At 33.2% G+C, this 21,293-nt stretch overlaps 2 protein-coding genes across 2 annotated transcripts in view; one reads left to right on the forward strand and one right to left on the reverse strand.

The window, feature by feature from the left end:
* LOC111428778 (formin-like protein) overlaps positions 1–21,293 on the forward strand; it is a 40,083-nt gene that overhangs the window by 7,181 nt on the left and 11,609 nt on the right. Inside the window, exons 2-8 of the mRNA XM_023064464.2 lie at positions 2,742–2,825; positions 10,270–10,356; positions 10,422–10,501; positions 10,557–10,881; positions 12,138–12,386; positions 12,438–12,698; positions 12,906–13,158. Coding sequence (XP_022920232.1) covers positions 2,742–2,825; positions 10,270–10,356; positions 10,422–10,501; positions 10,557–10,881; positions 12,138–12,386; positions 12,438–12,698; positions 12,906–13,158 — 1,339 coding nt within the window. The remainder of the gene's footprint in view (positions 1–2,741; positions 2,826–10,269; positions 10,357–10,421; positions 10,502–10,556; positions 10,882–12,137; positions 12,387–12,437; positions 12,699–12,905; positions 13,159–21,293) is intronic.
* Positions 15,522–21,205, reverse strand: LOC111428779 (uncharacterized PE-PGRS family protein PE_PGRS54-like). The gene is made up of 6 exons (XM_071194628.1): positions 21,158–21,205; positions 20,365–21,097; positions 19,299–19,472; positions 18,227–18,631; positions 17,579–18,169; positions 15,522–17,115 (listed from the first exon to the last, which is right to left on the reverse strand). The coding sequence occupies exons 1-6, from the start codon at positions 21,203–21,205 to the stop codon at positions 15,572–15,574; spliced, it is 3,495 nt and encodes a 1,164-aa protein (XP_071050729.1). The 3' UTR covers positions 15,522–15,571.

Raw genomic sequence — 21,293 nt, forward strand, 5'->3', positions numbered from 1 at the left:
AAATCTATTTTACTTCGTAAAATTTATGATCCATAATTTCCTGATTATCTGACAACAATTTCTTAGGAATTCTAACTAACACGGTAAATATGTGTTTGCTTTTTGATTCAGAGTTAATATTTTATTTGTGATTTTTAAAGAAACAGTTTAAATTAAATCGAGATATAATCAATTTTTATGTTTGCCTTGTAAAGAATATAAAATAAGATAGAGTATTCTATTTCAAAGGAATGGGATATCTTTCTACGTAATGTGAGGAGTAATATTATAGGTTGTCAATTTATTATCTAATAACGGTTTTAATTTAAAAAAAATAAGTTGAAAAGAATCAAAAAATAATGTTCATGGTTATGTATAGGAATTAAATGATAAAAAAAAACAATGAGGATGATTAGAGTTTTTAATTGTTTTGATTTCAAATTCACTTTTATAGGGAAAATGTCAAATTCCTCATTTATTTGTCGTTATATTACACTATCCTATGAGGCAGATGTGATATACGTTCGCCAAACACTTTGAACAGTTTTATCTGATTACGTATATATAGGTTTATAACTTACTACTATCATTCCTCGCATCAAAATTTAAAAAACAAGGTCGATGATCTGTCTTCTAAAAATCCCAATCTAAACATTCACAAACCAACGTATCTGCAGATTGAATAAAACATTGTGGAAAATGTGCAAAAATTTACTATGAACAGATAGTTTCGGAATGCAGTATTTAAATAAGCTGTAGAAGAAGATAGAATTGGATGTGAGGCTTATTTTTTGACAAAAAACGTGTAGTGGTGGTGGGAATAATTTTCATTCATCTTGTATGTTTAAAACGTTGTAACGCTTTGACATATCTTTTAAATGAATCTAACCGTTAATACACTCTCAAATAAACATTTCTTTTCAGTTTCAATAATGCGTGTGAAAGAAATTTTATCATTATCAATAACTTTGATTTTTTAAATGTCTTGTTGATTTTGTTCTTGAGTTTAAATAATAAAACTACACCAGAAGTATTTCTGGAATTGAATGGAAGAGTTATGAGTATGCGATTTTCTAAATTTTGAATTGTGGATAATATTAAGCACAGAAGTGACCTGCTATTTTAATATTCTGGATCTATCAGGATTATGTATATGCCGCTATATTGGAGCAACAGTAACTGTATGGTTTACTGTTGCTAGTAAAATCGCTAAAAATACAATTGGATTTCTTTAATTCATTCCATTGAGAGCACATCAGTATATGGAGTAGCTAGAAAAAACAAATGGCGCATAACTCTCCTGAAAACATAACCATTGGACGAATAGGATTCTTGTTATGTAGTAATTATGATCTTACTAGCACTAGTACAAGTAACCATAATACTATGTAAAAAGTCTGCAAAGTGTCGATTTAGGATTTTGTGTCAGTGTACAATTTTTTGATTGGAATTTGAAACAGTGCAACACCTTCTGAACTTCGAATGTGTACTATTTGCGTGACAGGTTGAATATTTGCAGTCTTTCGTCTTCCTGTCTTTAATGCAACAGGTATTGTATTCAATTCGCGCTGTATATAGTGACATCTTCGAGAAAACCCAACATTTTTTAACAGTTAACCTAGTAAGAGATTCTTTGCGATTAACCAGATATGGTATGTTTTGATGTTTATCGACGCTTTGATATGTTGTCGCATCAAGAGTGACAAATGCGGTCGATGCTTATGAATGCATCTTTTTTAGCTATGACTTTTTATCTACGCCTTTTCTTTTTTTACTTCCTCAATATTACTTTCTCTCTACTGAATCACAGTCCTGTCCAGCCATTTCGTTTGGGGTCTCCCCGTCACCTCAATCTTTTACTTCTTGCCTCCATCATTTTCAGCAACTGGCTGTTCTGTATAGTTTTTACTAAAGAAATCCTGGTTCTTCTCTTGTGGTTATATTTCTGATTAACACAACAATGATAAAGAACAAAAGGGCTGAGTAACAAAACAAAGATGCACCTGTTTAAAGCAGTATATGTGCCAACATTGATACATGGGGCGGAAACCTTGTCAATGCAGGATAAGCATAGAAACAAAGTAACAGCTACAGAAATGAGGTACCTAAAGCGAATAATAGACAGGACCAGAAGAGATAAAGCATCGATTTTTCGACCATTGAAATTTATCAGAATCTGGTTTGGAGGTCCATGTTCGAGAAAATCTGTTGCCGTATTTCCACACAGGGACTAGGTTCTCCATTCTTCCTGGATACTATTAAAGTCTGCGAACAATATCGCCTCTGCTCAATGATCCTCACTGAGTACTAATTTGCTTCTCCCTCAACTGTTTCTTTTATTGCTGCTGAATCTATTAGTTTTCCAGTGGTATCAGCAATGTTCCTGGAGCAGCCCGTTCTTACAAATGCTTTAAAAGTTAAAATTCCGTACACAACATTAATTTGCCACCACCATTCTCCACACTTTCAGACTAACAAGTCCATTCAAAATCTTAACTTTTTATCACATTTTTACAAGAACACGAAATTGTTTAAAAAAAATTACATATCTTTTAGCACTTATTTTAAATTAATACAAATCGGTTCTATCGTTTTTAACTTGTAAGTTTCGAATTTTTCTGTTTCGCCTTGTGCCATAAAATAAAATTAAATGCAATATGTAAAACGCAATACCTGTGGTAAATTTCGCATTGAATATAACTATTACCTAAGAAGTAACGTAATGTAACAAGATTTTTTTAACAATAATTATTTTTTTCTAGGCTTCAATGGATTTGCCACCTGATAAAGCAAAACTACTTCGAAACTATGACTCGGAAAAGAAATGGGATATTATTTGTGATCAGGTAAGGAATTCAATTAAAGTTTTATTACTACATCAACGATTTTATTTTCCATCGTCAAATTCAGAGTTTTTACACCTTTAAAGTAATAGTTTCGCAATTTCTCCCATAATATGTTATAAACATTTAATTAACTATATCTATCAACATTCCACATCAAAATTAGATAATAATAAATCCAATTTCATACAAAATTTGAAAGAAACCTTACTATAATTAATCAATTCTTCGATTAAAGAAACTTCTTTGAGTTATAGATTTAATTTTTATTTTTTGGGTTAACTATTTTGGGCGATTTTTTTTACACTTTCACTGGCACAGAACATCTGGCGATAATATGAAGGGAACTACAGATGATATCATTGGATACCTGTGAGTCATCGGATGTGTGTCATCCGGATCGCAACTCGGATTATTTAACATTTTTTAAACGTACCAAACGATTTAATTGTCGAGGTTATTTATAACACGATTATTTTTTGTTAAAAAACATTGATTTTTGGACATCTTTTCTAAGAAATAACTGTACTTAGGAGATCACCCGATCTGTATGAATTATTATAAATTATTTATGCTCACTTAATGTGTATGTGTATAAATGTAACCTCAATTATGGATGGTGGTCAAGGCTTTTTAGTTTTTTATGTTTTTTTTTATTAACTTGTGGTGTGGTTCGAGGTAATTTTATGGTTTAAATTGGATTTTTAAATGATTTTTTTATTTTTTAAATAATTTTTTTGTGTTAAACGTTTCATAACTTGATAAAGATAGAAGTTATAATGAAAAGTTACATCTTCACTGTGGAAAAGTAAATAAAAGAAAATAGCGAAACCTAGAGTTTTGGAAACGTTCCAAATCAGAGACGCTGCCAAGAAATTAACGAGTTTAACAACCCATCGTTTGCACTGATTATACGGCTAACTGGTTACTAAAAATCTAAAAAAAGCAAAATAGTTAAGAATTAAATCATTTAAAATCCTTCTATTTATTTTAAGAAATTTTACGATTCCTTAATAAGGTGGATTTATTTTTTATTGCCGAAAGAAAACTCTCTTATTACAGTTTCAAAGCATGTACAACTCCTTAGTTTCTAAGTCTTAGCTTCAATAGAAAACGGTATTCTTTCTATATTAATGAACTGACCGTTTTCTACTGATTGTTAAACGAAGAAGGAATATGAAAAGGTAAAGACATGACATAGACAGCATTTAAAGTCCCTCTTCCTGGTTGTGTACCGTATGTATTATGAGCAATCGTTGACTGCCCACGGAATTTGATTTACGTTGCAAATTTATGAGGAGGTGCAGAAAGCTTATTATTTTAAAGAGAGGGCTTTGACCTTTTTGATCCAATTCTAATATTATTTTTGATATTTTTCACTTCATATAATTAGCATTCTTTAAATTTTTTATATACATTGTCTTAAAGTTAAAGTTAAATACCTGGATAATAAGCGTTTAAAAGGTGTTACCGTAATAAGCTGCAATTTGAAAGTGAGCATCGGCATTGTTAGTTGAAAACCGGTTCGGAAGTTTCATATGCATTTACGTAATACTCTCTGAGTCAACGATTTAATCGAATTTATTTGAGGCAAATAAAAAAATATTACCAAGAAAACGAATGATATTGAGAAAAACTTACAAAAATTACGACACAATTTATGTATTACATTCAATATAAAATCGAACATTAAGAAAATTTCGCTTAAATAAATTTATTTTTTGTGTACTAAGCATGTTTAAGTAAAACTTTGCTATTTTAAATAATATTTATTAAACAATATTTGTATATACATTAGTATAACATAAAATTATCATAAACTTTATGAATAAAACTTCTAAAATCTTTAATATTTCAGTAGCAATTGTGGTTTATCTTTAAAGTTTAAACCACAAATTGCGTCAGAGACTGCGAAACGAATACTACGAAATTAAATTAAAAAAAAACCTTTAAAAGTTTCACATTTTCTCTTTAATTTTCGTCACGAAATTGAAATTGTTTTCAGTCACTGCCCAGACAAGAAGTCAGTCGACTGAAAATTACTTCTTCGCGTGCAACATCATCATAAAATTTCGTTTCGGTCTATTTCCATTAAAATAATTAAGTTTATCATTTGATTTACGCTCCTTTGTAATAAAAGACTTATTTATCATTATGTTTTATCAAATGATAAGTAAAATTAATATAAGCTATAATATTTTATAAATAATTTATTATTAATATTTTACTTATCAATATTATATTGTAAGTTCAAATTTCTATAAGTCTTTTAATTCCAATAAATTAAATATAATTAAAAAAAGATTTTTAAGCATTTTGAGATATTAAAAATTATCAGGATTAATACATAACTTGTAGTTAAGAATGGAATTGGAGTTACAGAACTTGTTGGTACTTTTTCAATTAACTTAAAAGGTGGTTCGAATCTTGAAGAAAGAGAACTAGTTCGAATTTTAATGTAAAACAGAGATGGAGTAACAAAAAATTAAGTGAACGAATGGCTTTTCAAAGGAACTCTATAAAATATGTCTGAACTTTAAAAAGATTTTAATTAAGATCATTAAGATGATTGAATCAATGCAGATCTTAGGCTTAATAGAATAACATGGAATTCTTCTTTCCTCCTATTTTACTACTACCTCCTCAACGACAGCTGCTTTAGAATCCTGTAAAACTTTTCACTGATTGCTGATGAGGATGTTTGTTTATTGATTTGAAACAAAAACCTGTAAATTAGAAGATTAAAATATTTTTCTTTGCGATCTGAGGCAGTAAAATTAACATTCATTTTTTTGTTTCGCCAATTAGAGTAATTTTGATTTTAACGTGACCACTTTTTTCGCCTTTTTAATTTAAGCATCTTTTCCTCAAGTAACTTAATACTTTTTCATATAACTGCAACTTAAATGATCTATTTCTGGGGTTTTAGGTTTTTTTGTCAATTTTTTTTACTGCCTCGATTTTATCTTGATCCCGTATGATCCCCATGTCTGATTAATTTAACATTCTCATCATTAACATAAGTCTTACAACAAATCCGATAAAAGTATATATTCCTTATTTAATTACTTTACTTCTCAGTTATTAAAATTTCATTTTTTCTTCTTTCCTCTGTTAAATTTATTACATTTTTGCACGCAAATCCAACATCCACTTCTGTACATAAACAAATTCTCTGTATGGCATCTGCAAACTTTATCTCCCCCTACTTAGATTCGTATAAATCTTTGTTATCAAGTAAGTACAAAAGGTGTAAATTTCTCTTTATTTGAGATTCCTATTTTTCCATAAGTAATAATTTTTTCACACTTCAGAAACCTGGGATGACACCTTCATATAGCAGCTTATTGTAAATGTCAACCACCTTCTGAGAGTTCTCCGTTACCGTGTCCTTCATTATCTCTGGTACGTCTAAAGCTATCATCTACTCTTTCATAATCACCTATCTTCTACTTGTCGTCACCAACGCATTTTTCTTACCGCCGGAAACTGGTTCATCGTTTTACGAGCTTCATCTTCATTCGTGATTACTCAGTTTAAATTCATTATCTTCCGCGTTACTCTCTTCGACTCTTTAATCTTTCACGCATCCCTTTCATTACCTCTGTCGCCCACTCATTCCATCATCTTCTTACCATGTTATTTACTATAAACCTTTTCCGTTATACAAGTTAGAATTTCTAGATACTATAATTTCCTTATATAAAACAACGTACTCATCGTCTTGATGTATTTATGTTTCTTGTAATTTTGTACTATCGGCAGAACCCAAGCTTAATACTCGTATAAGAAGAATCAATGTGCAATTTCATTCATACCCATTTTCTATTTCTTAACATGAAGATATAAGGCTAAATTTAAACTTTTCACACTCTGCCATAATTTTAAAGCCAAGACTTAATTTTGTGCATTTTATCCATCTTGTTTGGACATCAACAAATGCGAATTTAGATCACTTGGGATATACCACATCTATCCCGAAACCCCATAAGCTTCCTATCTCTGACTCACAACTTACAATTAGCGGTGTTCAATCTGTGACTCGTCAAACATCTAGCTAAGGATAAAAAATCCAAAAATGCCTTTATTTTAATTAAGTCTACGTTTTTGCTGACCGTTCTACTTCTCTACCTATATTTCTTCTACTAAACGGTGTGTCCTAGCATGGTTTTGTTCGTAACTCATTGTACTACAATTCATTTTTATGGTGCTTTGTTTCATCAACAAATGTGAAGTAATCCTTACCATACATGTGCAGAGATCAGGCGGCAGGGATCAAAATGTACTTTTTAAACTTTCAAACTCGTGTTCAGTCCTTTACGTTTAACCTAATTAGGTTCCTAATCAATAAATGTTTAAAAAATCATTTAGCATAGTTGAATATGTCTTAAGTAATATCACACACAAAAATTGTGCAAAAATTTATTTTAATTAATTTGTTTTTTTTTTAATTTGTGATCTTTTCATATGAAGCTACCGACGATAGTAATTGCATTCCTTAGCTTTAATATCTCGTAATATATTGGGAACAAACCTGAATAACGGGAGGAATTTAAATAAGAGGAGGTGCTATAACAGTAAAATACGTTAAAAATATGTTGAATTTAGCCATTTTTTGGTTCAGTTTTATAAACGTTTAACAATTTTTCAATAGGAATTGTTTTTACATTACATAGTAGTTACATGAAACGACCAATTTTTTCTTTAAGTTTTTTTATATTTCATGGTCATAAAAGTATAGTATAATTTGCTCGGTTTTTCATTATTTTTGTTTCGCTTTCTACAAAAGATTTTGAAAATGTCATTAGGTCAGTTCGTCATCGGCTCGACAATTCATTGTGGATCTTGACCCCCTCTAAAAGTCTCTTCCATTCTGCGCGGTCTTTAGAAACCTCCCACCATCTGGACACCTTCAGGGTCTTAAGGTCATCTTCGACACCATCCATCCAACGCGCACAGGGGCGGCCTCTATGTTTTCTTCCCTCCGGTTTACCTGTCGTGACTTTCTTGGTAACCTCCATCATACGATATACATGACCCGCCCATTTCAAGCGATTTATCCTTATGGTTTTAAGCCAGGTCTTCGTAAATCCGATTTATCTCAAAATTATATCTTTTGGGCCACTGTCCCTGTTCGATCACGGATTCGAAAATTATTCTGAGGAGCTTACGTTCAAAGATGTGCAGTTTTCGTTCATCGTTTTGGCTCAACGTCCACGTCTCCGTTCCGTATGTGACCGGGCTCGTGAGCAGAAGTATCTCTCAATACCATGACGATACCTGTTAGCGATATTGATGCGTCGTCTGATGTCATCCCTTCGTTTATTTTGGTAGTGTTCACAAGAAATCCAAGGTACACAAAGGTATCAACTTGTTCGAAGAAGTATTTGCTGAACTGAATTGTTGACAAAGGGTTGTTTGGCGAGTCTCTGGTCTGCGTTGAAGCACGTCTCCACACTTGTTTCAATCTATAAAAGATCGTGTTGCAATTTCTAATTCCAATTTCTCGGATTACCTTTTCCAGTGTGAGATTAAAGAGTACGCATGACAGTGAGTCTTCCTGGCTCAGGTCTTGTTTTATTTGGAGACTTCTGTTTGTATCCAAACATATTATTATGTCTGCTATTGTCATTTGTATTAGATGTACGAGTTTGTTTGATATCCCAAATTCTATCATCGGATATTAACAGTCGTTAATGTTATGTTTAAGGGTCTTCTCCAGAATTTGCCGTAATTAGTGAATTTTGGCTATGGTCGACTATCCGAGTACTCGCTGACTACTTCCTAAGCATAGGGTTCAAGTCTGCTGTACAATATATTTCCCAGTAATTTGTATGCTACTGCCAGAAGAGTTATTCCTCTGTAGTTATCGCAGTTGAGGGTGTTGCTCTTTTTCTTTATTGAGCATATTGTTCAGGATTGAAATTCTTAAGGCATTACTTTCTTCTCACAAATCGATCTAATCAATTTATACATCGTTTCAACTAACTTATCTCCGCCTTTCTTATATAATTAGCTGCATATTTCATCGGCCCCCGGAGCAATTGGTAATAAATACAATTGGTTTTTTCTCGGCATGGACGCAAATTATACAGGAATTCCTTATCTTAACTTTCACTCCATTCACTCTTAAACATCATCAAAAAAATTATAGCTTACAAACGATTTACTTGAAAGCGCCTCATCCAATTCCAGATTTTAATTTAAAGAATCTAATTTCATTTGAAAATGTGCTCAACTAACTGTGCAATTTGTTAGTACATTACCTATTTAAGTTGTGTTTAGTCTGGCAATTAATATTAAGTATTAAATGGTAAAAACAACAGTAAAATAATTATAATAGCAGTGACAATGACTACAACAATAAGAATACTTTCACAAAATTACAATAAATGACGTAATTCAATTCTTCGACCAAAATAATACTACAATTATTGTATTGTTCTAATGAATTTTCCCGTTTTGAAAATTCTTCATTCTTAAACGTTAGGTTTTACATCATACCATATTAAAAAACAATATACTGAAAGAACGAAAAGCTTTTCTATCTTTTATTAGAACATTAATACTATTAATAATTTATCGATATAACAGTTGTTATGAAAATGTGTAAAAATATGTGTGAGCATGATGTCAGCCGATGGTGAGTGTACGAAATTTATTCCTCACATCGTTTTTAGTTCCTCCATTTTTTCATTGATAAAAATTCAAATAAACCGTATCAAAGATTTCACTTTTTATCAATAATTTATCATAACGCTACAATTTTTCCTTAAGGTTTTTTTTATCTCATTGAAAACCCACTTCCTTTTTCACATATGAAACCATCTCAAAAACTCATACACAACTGGTCAACATGTGTTTTAGTTTGACTCAGTTTTAATATACGACTATTATACGTTTTATTTTATTATTATTACATTATTACACAGTTTAACTTTCTCGGGAAGTAATTTTGTTATTATTTCATTTATCCACTTCAATACTTTTTTTGTGCAATTTTATTAATCTTTTCATGGTCACGCCTCAAATAAATTTAATAAATTCCAATAGAAAACAATTTTGTCGTTCTTTATTTGTGACACAAATTCGTATTATTTATAGAACACGACATGAGTAATTTTAACGCACACTCATACATAGTCTTGATTGCGGCTCTAAAGAGTTAAGCTAAGAAGACGAAGAAGAAGGTATCTCTTTTTAAAAGAACGTTCGAAGAGATGACTTAACGAACACAAGATAAATCGAGGTTATCGAATGCATTTCAAAAACCGTTTTTATACGTTCAAATGAATGGATTTTATTCATAGAGTTTTACATAAAAAAAGAAGTTTCTATACGAAGATTTTGTAATAAAAATTAATAGAGCGAAAATAAATTAAAAATATATACAATTTATTATCGATTTAGACTTTAATTTATATATATTTATACATTTTTTGTTTAGGAAATGGTTCACGCAAAGGATCCACCTTCATATTATCTAAATAAACTAAGAACTTATTTAGATCCAAAAGCATCACGAAGTCATCGGGTAACATTTACAACTTAAAATTTAAAGCAAATTTATTTTAATTAAAATTTTTTTTATAAAAATAGAAACGAAAAATGGTGGGAGATTCAACATCAACCCAAGTACTAAGAGATTTAGAAATATCGTTAAGAACTAATCATATAGAGCAAGTATTTACATTAATTTAAATTACCCATTTAACAGTTTCTCATATTTTTTAGATGGGTTCGTGAATTTTTAAATGAAGAAAACCTCGGTTTAGACGTTTTAATAGATTATCTAAGTTTTCGATTAGGTATGATGCGACACGAACAACGAATCGCTGAATCAAGAACCGAATCCGAAGAACGATTAAATCCATCGATGATCCTCAATACCACGACAATATCGGAAAGGCAAAATGGTTATATGAGGCCTTCACTTGATCTTACAGATAGTCCTAGTATAAAACGCCGATCAAAACATGTAGCTAAGTTAAATATGGGAGAATCAAAAGATGATATCCACGTTTGTATAATGTGTATGCGAGCTATTATGAATAATAAGGTAAGAATGTTTTTGTGGGTACAGAAACTTTAAAAAATGTCAAAACAAATTTATAAGATAACTTCTTTCTTGCTTTATTTATGTTGACTAGGTTTACTTAGATAAAGCTATAAAACTTATGACGTCAACAATTTACGTAACATGTATCACAGCTTTGTTCACTCTTGTATGGATACTAAGTAGTTTTTTTTACCCTAAATACTAGTGGTCAAAGCGGTATTTTATTGCAGGCTTCATTTAAGCGTTGTGGCTTAATCGTTTCACAAAGTTAAATCATGTCTTATATGTTCATTTCATTTAGCTTTTTCGACCATTATAATGGATTAAAGAAGTCCATTCTTTTCAGAGTTGAATATTTATCAGTATATTACATAATTTATTCTCGTTTTAAAGACTTTATATGAAAATTGAAATTTAGGTTGATCTTGGTGGACATTTATGCAATCAGGTAGCTGCCAAATTCCATCAATTTGTCATTTCAAGACAACACTGATTTCAAATTCTGAAACGTTGTATGAGAGTAGAAGTGATACATTAGACACTATATTTTCTAACGGGATTGCTAGGATAAGAGCTTCATTGGAACTGTCGAATTTCTGTATTGCCAATTTAGTTCTCCTTAGAAAATTTCAAACGTCCTCAGACTTTCAAAAATTTGTCTAGGTGTTTGTCCAGACGCAGACGTAGGTGAAATTCAGTTTGCGCAGCACACCGCGTCCAAGTTCCAAAAATAAGGAAGAATATCTGTCTGTATTATTAACGAAAAAATGTGGTTAGAAAGCGTTCTTAGCGGACGTTTCTGATATGACGTTTAAATTTATTTAGGTACTATATAAGAAGTAATTAACTTTTGACTTTGCTTGTTTTGACTTGCTCTTAGATGTAATGAGAGTAATTTTCTTATTATACCACTTGCTCAGTTATGTTGGATTTTGTTAGAACTGAGGTTGCATCCACAACAATTGAGGAATATTTTTAATGGCTAATAATAGATGATAAGTTCTATAAAAATCTGGGAAACTTATTAATGAACTTATTTAAAGATGTGTTATAATTAAGAGGCAAAGATAATGAGTTAAAACAGCTCCTAAACGTGCTTGCAAGTTCTATACGAATATATTTTAGAAAACTAAGATTTTTTTAAGAAATTTAACAAGATTAATTACATTTTATTGAATAAAAGTTTCCCTCCGTGACCTATTATTAATTTAATATGTGCTTTACATATGTTATTAACATTTTATTTTCTTCTTTAGTATGGTTTTAATATGGTAATACAACATCGAGAGGCAATAAAATGTATATCTCTAAGTCTCATTCATAAAAGTTTACGTACGAAAGCGTTAGTTTTGGAACTTTTAGCGGCGATATGTCTGGTTAAAGGTGGCCACGAAATTATTTTATCAGCATTCGATCATTTTAAAGAAATTTGTCATGAAATTCATCGATTTCAAACTTTAATGGACTACTTTCTTAATTATGATGTTTTTCACATCGAATTTATGGTAAGAAAAACAAATTAAATTGATAAACTAATCAAAATGTAACGTTTTTAGGTCGCTTGCATGCAATTTGTAAACATTGTAGTACATTCCGTTGAAGATATGAACTTTAGGGTTCATTTACAATATGAATTTACGGCCCTTGGTCTTGATTATTACCTGGAGAAATTGAGACAAACGGAAAGCGAGGAACTTCAAGTACAAATTTCAGCTTATTTAGATAACGTTTTTGATGTCGCGGCTTTAATGGAAGATAGTGAGACGAAAACGGCTGCAGTGGAAAAAGTACAAGAATTAGAAGATGAATTGGGACAGGTAATACATATTCTTAGACTAAAATGATCAAACGTCAGAAAATCCTCGTTTAGTTCTTTGGCTGTATCAGAACCTGAAATTATTCAAACTATACATTGAATAAAAAGCTTTTATATTAATAAACAGCGTAATTTTCTTTGAGAAAGCTGTATTTTTATCTTAAACATGTTAAGAAAAAGGATTAAGTTTTTGATAAAAAAATTTTAGGCTCATGATCGATTACACGAAATTGAATTAGAAGCTTTAGCAAAAATTGCCGAATTAGAAACACAATTATCTCAAGTAAGAAGTGAAAGGGATGATTTATTTGAAACAAGTCGGCAAGTAACGGAAGAAGTGACGACTTTAAGAAGGGTCGTTCAAGATCACCAAAGGGAGTCGAAAAACCGCCAATCAATGCTTGAATCAAAAATAAGTGAATTGGAAAGTATAACCAAAAGTTTACCAAAAGGTGCTACAAGTAAGTTTTCTTTTATTTTTATTATATTTTATTCCCAAGTTTTAAGAAATTGAATTAATTCCTCCTTCGTTGTCTTCTCCTTTTCGGTTCTTCATATTGGTACTCATAATAAGATGCTTCATAATCATAATCATAAGATGGTTGTGGTTTCTTTTTGCCAAAATTAAAGCCAAGTCGACCTGCATTATGAATGGCTATGTTATCATTTTTTGATGCATTATAAATGTCAGTGTTGCCTATAACGGTTTTTGGACCACCTTTTTTTCTTGCTTCAACTAAATTATTTATCTAAAAAAAAAGAAATTTCTTTTTAATTTCACTTAAAATTCGTTTTTTGATACTTACTGTTGTTACAATAACGAATAATACAATGATTACAAAATGAAGTTTTGTCATCGTGAATCTTTAGAATGCACGTTAACAGGTGCTTAAAACAATTAATTGGTGGGATGAATACAAAGCGTAGTTCTTATTTTTATTACTTTATTGATTTTCTTATCTGTATTAATTGTGAAATTTTTAAAAATTAAACCTTAAAATAAAATAAAACGTCATGACGAGGAATGTGGAGAGATCTTAAATTCACTCCACCCTAGATAACAATATTTTTGTATACACCATTTACTAATTTTAAAAGAGTCATTACGTCATAACGGAAGCGTTGCTGACGAAGGGTGAGAATGTCGTACATATCGCAGGCGGTTTCGTAATCCTCGTATTCACAATTAAACTTCAAGCATAGATACTTCACGAACCTATCTTGAATGCTCTCGAGTCTGTGTGTATACATCACCCCATATTGTCGGTTTCGAAGGGTGCACTCAATGTGCTGTAAGCCCTTCTCCCCACCCTGTCTATATGCCCCACAAGCTGCTATTTCAAGTCTCATATAAGATTCGATCTTTCATTGCAGTAACCCTTCTTACTGATTTAGAACCAAATTTGTATCCATATTCAAAATATGTTTTCGTTTTGGTAAATGTTATACTTATAGCAATTTAATCTTAACGTATGGTCAGTATAATAAATATTAAAATGGTCGAGGTCTTAGAAAATATCAACAAAATGTTAAAGAATAAAGGCCCAATTGATTTATTTGGCGGAGTTTCAACACAAGAATCCCGTGGTCCACTCTGTAGGGTTCACAATTATTCAGGTACACATTCCATCTAATTCACGTTGTTAATCCCCAAATAAAAAGCGTCATAGGTAATAATAAATGGAAATGAAAGAAAATCTTAGAGTACAAAAGTTACTTCAAAATTTTCCCCAAGAGGACTACAATATTGTATACTTTGTCGCCAGGCTTAAAAATGGTGTGCTAAACCTTGGAGGATTGATGATTGCAAATCAATAAATTACCATGTTTAGAATCGAAAAAATGTGTATATCGGCTTTTAGACCATTAGCTAAGATATACATAGATCTGTCCTATCTAATGATCAACATTAGAAAAAAAGTTTGCGCTTTTCTGGGATCAAATGATTAATTACTAATAAACAAAGGCTGTGCTTTAGAAAGCTGCGGAATCTTATGCTGATGTGCTCTGAAGACGATTGTACCTGTTATTGTAGGGAATCTGTTGAATAGCGTTAATATCAGATCAAATTTTTCTAGATAAATTTTCGTTTGATCTATCCAGAACACATCATTGTCATAATCTGTAGTCAGAGATGACGTTATTTCTTGGTCACGTCGTTAAAGTGTCAGTAATCAACACAAAACTTCATCGACTCATTTTTCTTTCCTGCCAAGACCACAAGATATGCCTGTAGTCTACTAGATTTGATCATATTACAAGTTTTGCCAAAGCCATAAGAAACTACGATCTCAATTTCATAGTGCACGACGCTGGTTCACTATTATTGAATTAGTACATCTTGGTATTGTAAGGCCAACTCATGTACTTGTTTTAACTCCACCTTCTTAAAGTCGTTGCACTTCTTAGGGATCAAATAGCGATTCCTTAAATCTGGTTATTCTGAGCACTTACACACTCAGTCCTATTTGGATTTTCTTCTACAAAACAATGAAATTTTTAATGCTGTTTATTTGTTTAAAAAAACCAAAACCTTTCCAACCTATATAAGATGTCTTCTTATTTGAAACATGTATATTTTACCTTTAGTGTACTAAATGAGCTATACTTAATCTTTAGTTTTATAGATTGAGTTTGAATTTGCGACTAAAAGAGACGAAAGGTGTTTAATAATAAAAACATTATTTTTGGTGCCAATGATTTTTCAGGTGATATTACAAAAATAAAGCTTAAGTGATTACATTGAAAATGATTGATTTTAATTTTGATCTATTGTGGGTTAGGTAATGAATAATAATGAAATAAAACTAGGTTGTCTATACATTGATTCTTTTATTAAAGGTTTCTGTTTATTTGTAGGTAAAATATTTTATCTTAACCTACTTGATGTATATTGGTATGATGTAAGTAATGCGGCTCGTGAAGTCCGTGAACTCCGTAAGACCCATGGTTCTTGTGGTGCATATGTTCACTTTCAGAATGATGTATGTTATGACCATACGTTGTTTCAGATCCTACAAGACCGTAATTGCCACCTTTAATGCTACCGCCTTTAATTCCACCGCCTTTAATGCCACCGCCTTTCATGCCACCGCCTTTAGTGCCACCCCCTTTAATGCTACCACCTTTAATGTCACCGCCTTTAATGCCGCCACCTTTCATGCCACCGCCTTTAGTGCCGCCCCCTTTAATGCTACCACCTTTAATGTCACCGCCTTTAATGCCACCACCTTTCATACCACCACCTTTCATGCCACCACCTTGAGTGCCACTACCTATACTGCCTCCTGCCATAAAACCACCACCATTATTTTCAAGGCCACTGCCTTTAGAGCTACCGGTTTTAAAGCCACCACCTTGAGTGTCAGTAACTACACTGCCTCCTACCAGAAAACCACCACCATTATTTTCAAGGCCACCGCCTTTAGAGCTGCCGGTTTTGAAGCCACTACCTTTATGACTTCCGCCACTTTGCTGTTTTTTAGTGCCCTGTATACCATTATTTTCAAGTCGACCATTTCCTCCGCCACCTTTATGTTTTCCATAACCATATCCATCATTGCCAATTACAAATTTGTCAACGTATATACCACCATATCCACCATCAAACCCACCACCCAATCCACCATTAAACCCACCACCAAATCCACCATCAAACCCACCACTAAATCCACCACTAAAACCACCACTATATTCACCACCAAATCCACCACCAAGTCCACCACCAAGTCCACCACCAGGTCCACCATTAAGCCCACCATTAAGTCCACCACTTAATCCATTACCAAGTCCAAGACCCATTGCAATTGCACCACCAATTGCAATATTACCACCTTTTCCATCCATTATAATATCTCCATCGTCATCATATCCATATCCATACTCCATGGCATAATTTGGCACTTTATCCTTATTGTTTTTCTTATTATTATTTGATTCATTTTCGTAAGTTTCACTGTAGAATTTATTACTACTGAATCCATGTCCATCTTCAGAATCTTCATTATTTTCATAATCTTCATCTTCATTTCCAAATCCTCCATTACCTTTTCCATTCTTTGAACCACCTCCTATTATTCCACCACCTGTTGCACCATATTCATTATCATCTTCTTCAGGTATTACTATTTGTTTTGTTTCATCTTCTCCTTCACTCGTCTGAGAACCACCTTCACCAATAAATCCGTAACCTCCATTAGTTCCTCCACCATGTGAACCATATTTACCGTAATTTTCATCAGGTTCTACTATTATAATTTGCTTCCTGCCTATTATTCCACTGGTTTTAGGTTCTCGTTTGTTATCTGGACCCAAAAGTTTTGTGTTTTGATTTATTAATTCGTTCAAATTTTCAATTTCATAATTGTCATCATCATCAGTATTCTCTCCGTTATCATCATAATCTTCTTCGTTTCCTCCTATAAATTATAATATATTTTTATAAAGTATTTTCTATATTAGAAATTATCTTTCTACTATTTATGCTAAATTACTAGCAATCTTATATTTGTACGAGTATAATGAAAGATTAAAATGGATAAGATGATGATTGATTGAAATGAAACGAAGCAGGTTGGTGGGCTGCCACCCAAATGTGAAATGAAAGATGAGGTTGGAAGGATTAATTAAAAGTAAACCGAAGCAAATGAGCTGAAGAGGAAGAAAGCGTTGGGAGAAATTTATGTGATGAAACACGTAACACCAATAAATGTGAATTTTAATTCTCACTTATTGGTGATTAGGATTAATACCCCCGGTGATGTACGGTATGGTTTACTGTTTTGTAACCATGAAATCTTTTTAATTTTTGGCGTAGAATGTTTTTGTGATAGATGTTTGCCTTTTTTACTTCTGAAATTAAAAATTGAAGAAAGACGATACCTCCAGCACCACCTCCAAATCCTTTTCCAGGTCTTCCTCCAAATTCTCCTCCTCCTCCTTCTGCACCACCTCCAAATCCTTTTCCAGGTCTTCCTCCAAATACTCCTCCAACACCACCTCCAAATCCTTTTCCAGGTCTTCCTCCAAATTCTCCTCCCCCTTCTTCTGCACCACCTCCAAATCCTTTTCCAGGTCGTCCTCCAAATTCTCCTCCCCCTTCTTCTGCACCACCTCCAAATCCTTTTCCAGGTCTTCCTCCAAATTCTCCTCCCCCTCCTGCACCACCTCCAAGTCCTTTTCCAGGTCTTCCTCCAAATTCTCCTCCAGCACCACCTCCAAATCCTTTTCCAGGTCTTCCTCCAAATTTTCCTCCCCCTCCTCCAGCACCTCCTCCGGCACCACCTCCAGCACTACCTCCAATTCCTTTTCCAGGTCCCCCTCCAACACCTCCTCCGGCACCTCCTCCGGCACCTCCTCCGGCACCACCTCCAGCACTACCTCCAATTCCTTTTCCTGGTCCCCCTCCAAATTCTCGTCCTTCTCCCTCTCCAATTCCTTCTCCGTAATTATTGTAGTCACCTTCGTATTCTCCTATAAATTATAACGTATCATTAATTATTGTGAATCCAGTACTAACTCCCGCACCACCTCCAATTCCTTTTCCAGGTGTTCCTCCAAATGCACCTCCGCCGCCACCTCCAGCACCTTCTCCAGATTCTTTACCAGGCCTACCTCCAAACCCTCCTCCATCTCCCGCACCGCCACCTCCACCACCTGCAGATCCTTTACCAGGCTTACCTCCTAATCCTCCTCCACCTCCCATACCACCTCCCCCACCGTCACCTCCACCACCTCCAGATCCTTTACCAGGCCTACCTCCAAATCCTCCAGCACCTCCAGATCCTTTGCCAGGTCTACCTCCACCACCTCCAGATCCTTTACCTGGCCTACCTCCAAATCCTCCTCCACCTCCCGCGCCACCTCCTCCAAGCCCTTTTCCAGGTCCTCCAAATTGTCCTTCATCATAATCTTCGTAATCTTCTTCGTATCCTCCTATAAATTATAGCATATCATAAAATGAATTTTCAATGAAATATGCAAAAATTATCTTCTTACAATTAATATTAAAAAATTAAATCAAACATAGGTTTGCGGAAGGGTATACAACATTGTACAACATACAGATACTATTAAACTTGCAAATTAGATTGTTAATAAAGTAAAATTATTTGTTCAAACACACCGCCCGGAAAATGTAAATAATGCTGATGAAAGCGGATTTCATTTGGAAATACACGGGAGTCGTTCACTAACTTTCAATTGGACAAAAAGAATTGAGTTGGTCATTCTATAAATGCAACAACTCATCTCAAGTTGTCGTTAATTGTCTCGATTACAACTTCATCCGTCAATGATAAATATTTACAACATTCATATACAAATAACAAAGCAAGAGATGGCAACTTATCCAAATTTCGATACTCTCTAGGTTAAATGAATTATGATCAACTTGTAATTATCAACTTAAAAATTGTGTTTTCGTTGACCAAATTTTTCTGCTATCCAACAATATTGGTTGTTTATGAACTAATAATGTCTTGAAAACTAATATTGCGATTATCAGTATTGGAAACATGACTTTTTTTGAGCTAATTGGTTAATTTCATTTTTAGCGTTTTATAAACGATAAACATGTATAACCAAGCTAAATTAATTAAACCTTTATTTCCAAATGATCCTTCTCCTCCTTGATTTATTCCAAAACTTGCACCACCTGCTCCACCTCCACCACCTCCTAGCCCTTTCCCTGGTCTTCCTCCAGTTCCACTTCCTTTACCAGGTTTTCCTACATATTCACTATCTCCATCTTTGCCATAATCTTCTCCGTATTTTCCTATAAATTATAACATATCATAAAAAATGTAATTTTAATGAGATGTGAATAATCTTATCTCTTTTAAAATATACAGGTTTATAAATGTTGATGTGCTCTAGCGCTTTAATTATGACTGTGTTAAATTAAATATTAAATAGGGTAAACGTGGGTAAATGAAGAAATTAAGGAAGAAATACAATGTCATGTAATTTTGAAATCAGAATTACTCTTCTTATTATGCCCTTAGAAAAAATGTTTAAATAATTTTATCTACGACTGCTTGGATAAGTCATCATTACCGCACTCATTTGAGGTGATTTGAGTTACGTAATGAAGTTCATTACCGCACTGGTTTCATTACGTAACGCATTTTTAGCCTAATCAGAAGAGACTTAATTTATTGAAACGAGCAACAATACAAAAGAAAAAGTGCTATCTACTTACAGAGAAACAATACTATTTATTATAAACATTAATTGTTATGTTTTTACATTTCAAAACACTTATTCCAGATGAGTAAACGTTGTTGAAACTGACAATTCAAAATTGTCAACAATCATTTCAAAATATTTTATAAATGTCAAATAGACTTTTCTAAAGAAATTGATTTTTTAGTAATTTTTAGCAGTCGTAGATAAAATGCTGTATATCACACGTGGGCTAGAGCATAATTACAGTACTCGTGTAATTACACGACTCGGTCTACGACCTCGTCGTGCAATTCTCCACACTCGTAGTGTAATTATGTTTCTAGCCCACTTGTAATATAAATAACTATTACACCTACACTTATACGGATTACCCATATGTTGTTTTTTTAACGAATCTCTATTTGCTATAAAAGTTTTAGCTCAAAATCAAATTTAACTCTAGAAATTTTGTTTAGTAAACAAAGTTTTATTGTTTTAACCTCTATTCCCGGATGATCCTCCTTGATATACTTTACCATCTGTTTCAAAACTTCCACCTCCGTTTCCTTTTCCAGGTCTTCCCCCAAATCCAAATCCACCTCCGGCACCTGCTCCGCCTCCACCTCCACTTCCTTTTCCGGGTTTGCCCCCAAATCCACCTTCTGCTCCACCTCCTCCTCCACCTACTCCCACACCTCCTCCCCCACCACCACTTCCTTTTCCAGGTTTTCCGCCAAATCCACCTCCTGCTACACCTCCTCCCCCACCTCCACTTCCTTTTCCAGGTCTTCCTCCAAATCCACCTCCAGCTCCACCGCCAGCCCCACCACCAAATCCTTTTCCAGGTTTTCCCCCAAATCCACCTCCAGTTCCACCGCCAGCTCCACCCCCAGCTCCGCCTCCATATCCTTTTCCAGGTTTCCCCCCAAAACCAGCACCACCTCCGGCTCCTCCTCCAAATCCTGGTTTTTTATTCATTTTCTTATTTCCACCACCTTGATTTAAGCTGTTACTGCCACCTTTTGATCCTTTTTTATAACTACCAGGTCGTTTTTTTTCGTAATCGTAATCGTAATCATCATAATCATCATCATTATGTTGGCTACCAAAATTAAATCCCAATTTTCCAGCATTATCGATCTCGATGTTTCCTGATTTAGAAGCATTATATATACTAGTATTTCCTATTACCTTTTTCGATGACCTTGCGATTTTTTTAGAATCTATTCCATTCTTAAAACGTTTTTTTTTTAATTTTTAAATCGTTTTGAATTTAATTTATAAATAACTTACTTGAATTTTAAATAAAAGTATCACAACTATAATAAAGGTTTTATTCATCTTTCCGATGCTAATGAATTAAAACATATCTGGGCCAGTAAAGATTAAATTCGATATTATTCATTAACCTTTTATTATGGTTTAACAA

This window comes from Onthophagus taurus, chromosome 2, assembly GCF_036711975.1.
Source record: "Onthophagus taurus isolate NC chromosome 2, IU_Otau_3.0, whole genome shotgun sequence".
Classification (NCBI taxonomy): domain Eukaryota; kingdom Metazoa; phylum Arthropoda; class Insecta; order Coleoptera; family Scarabaeidae; genus Onthophagus; species Onthophagus taurus.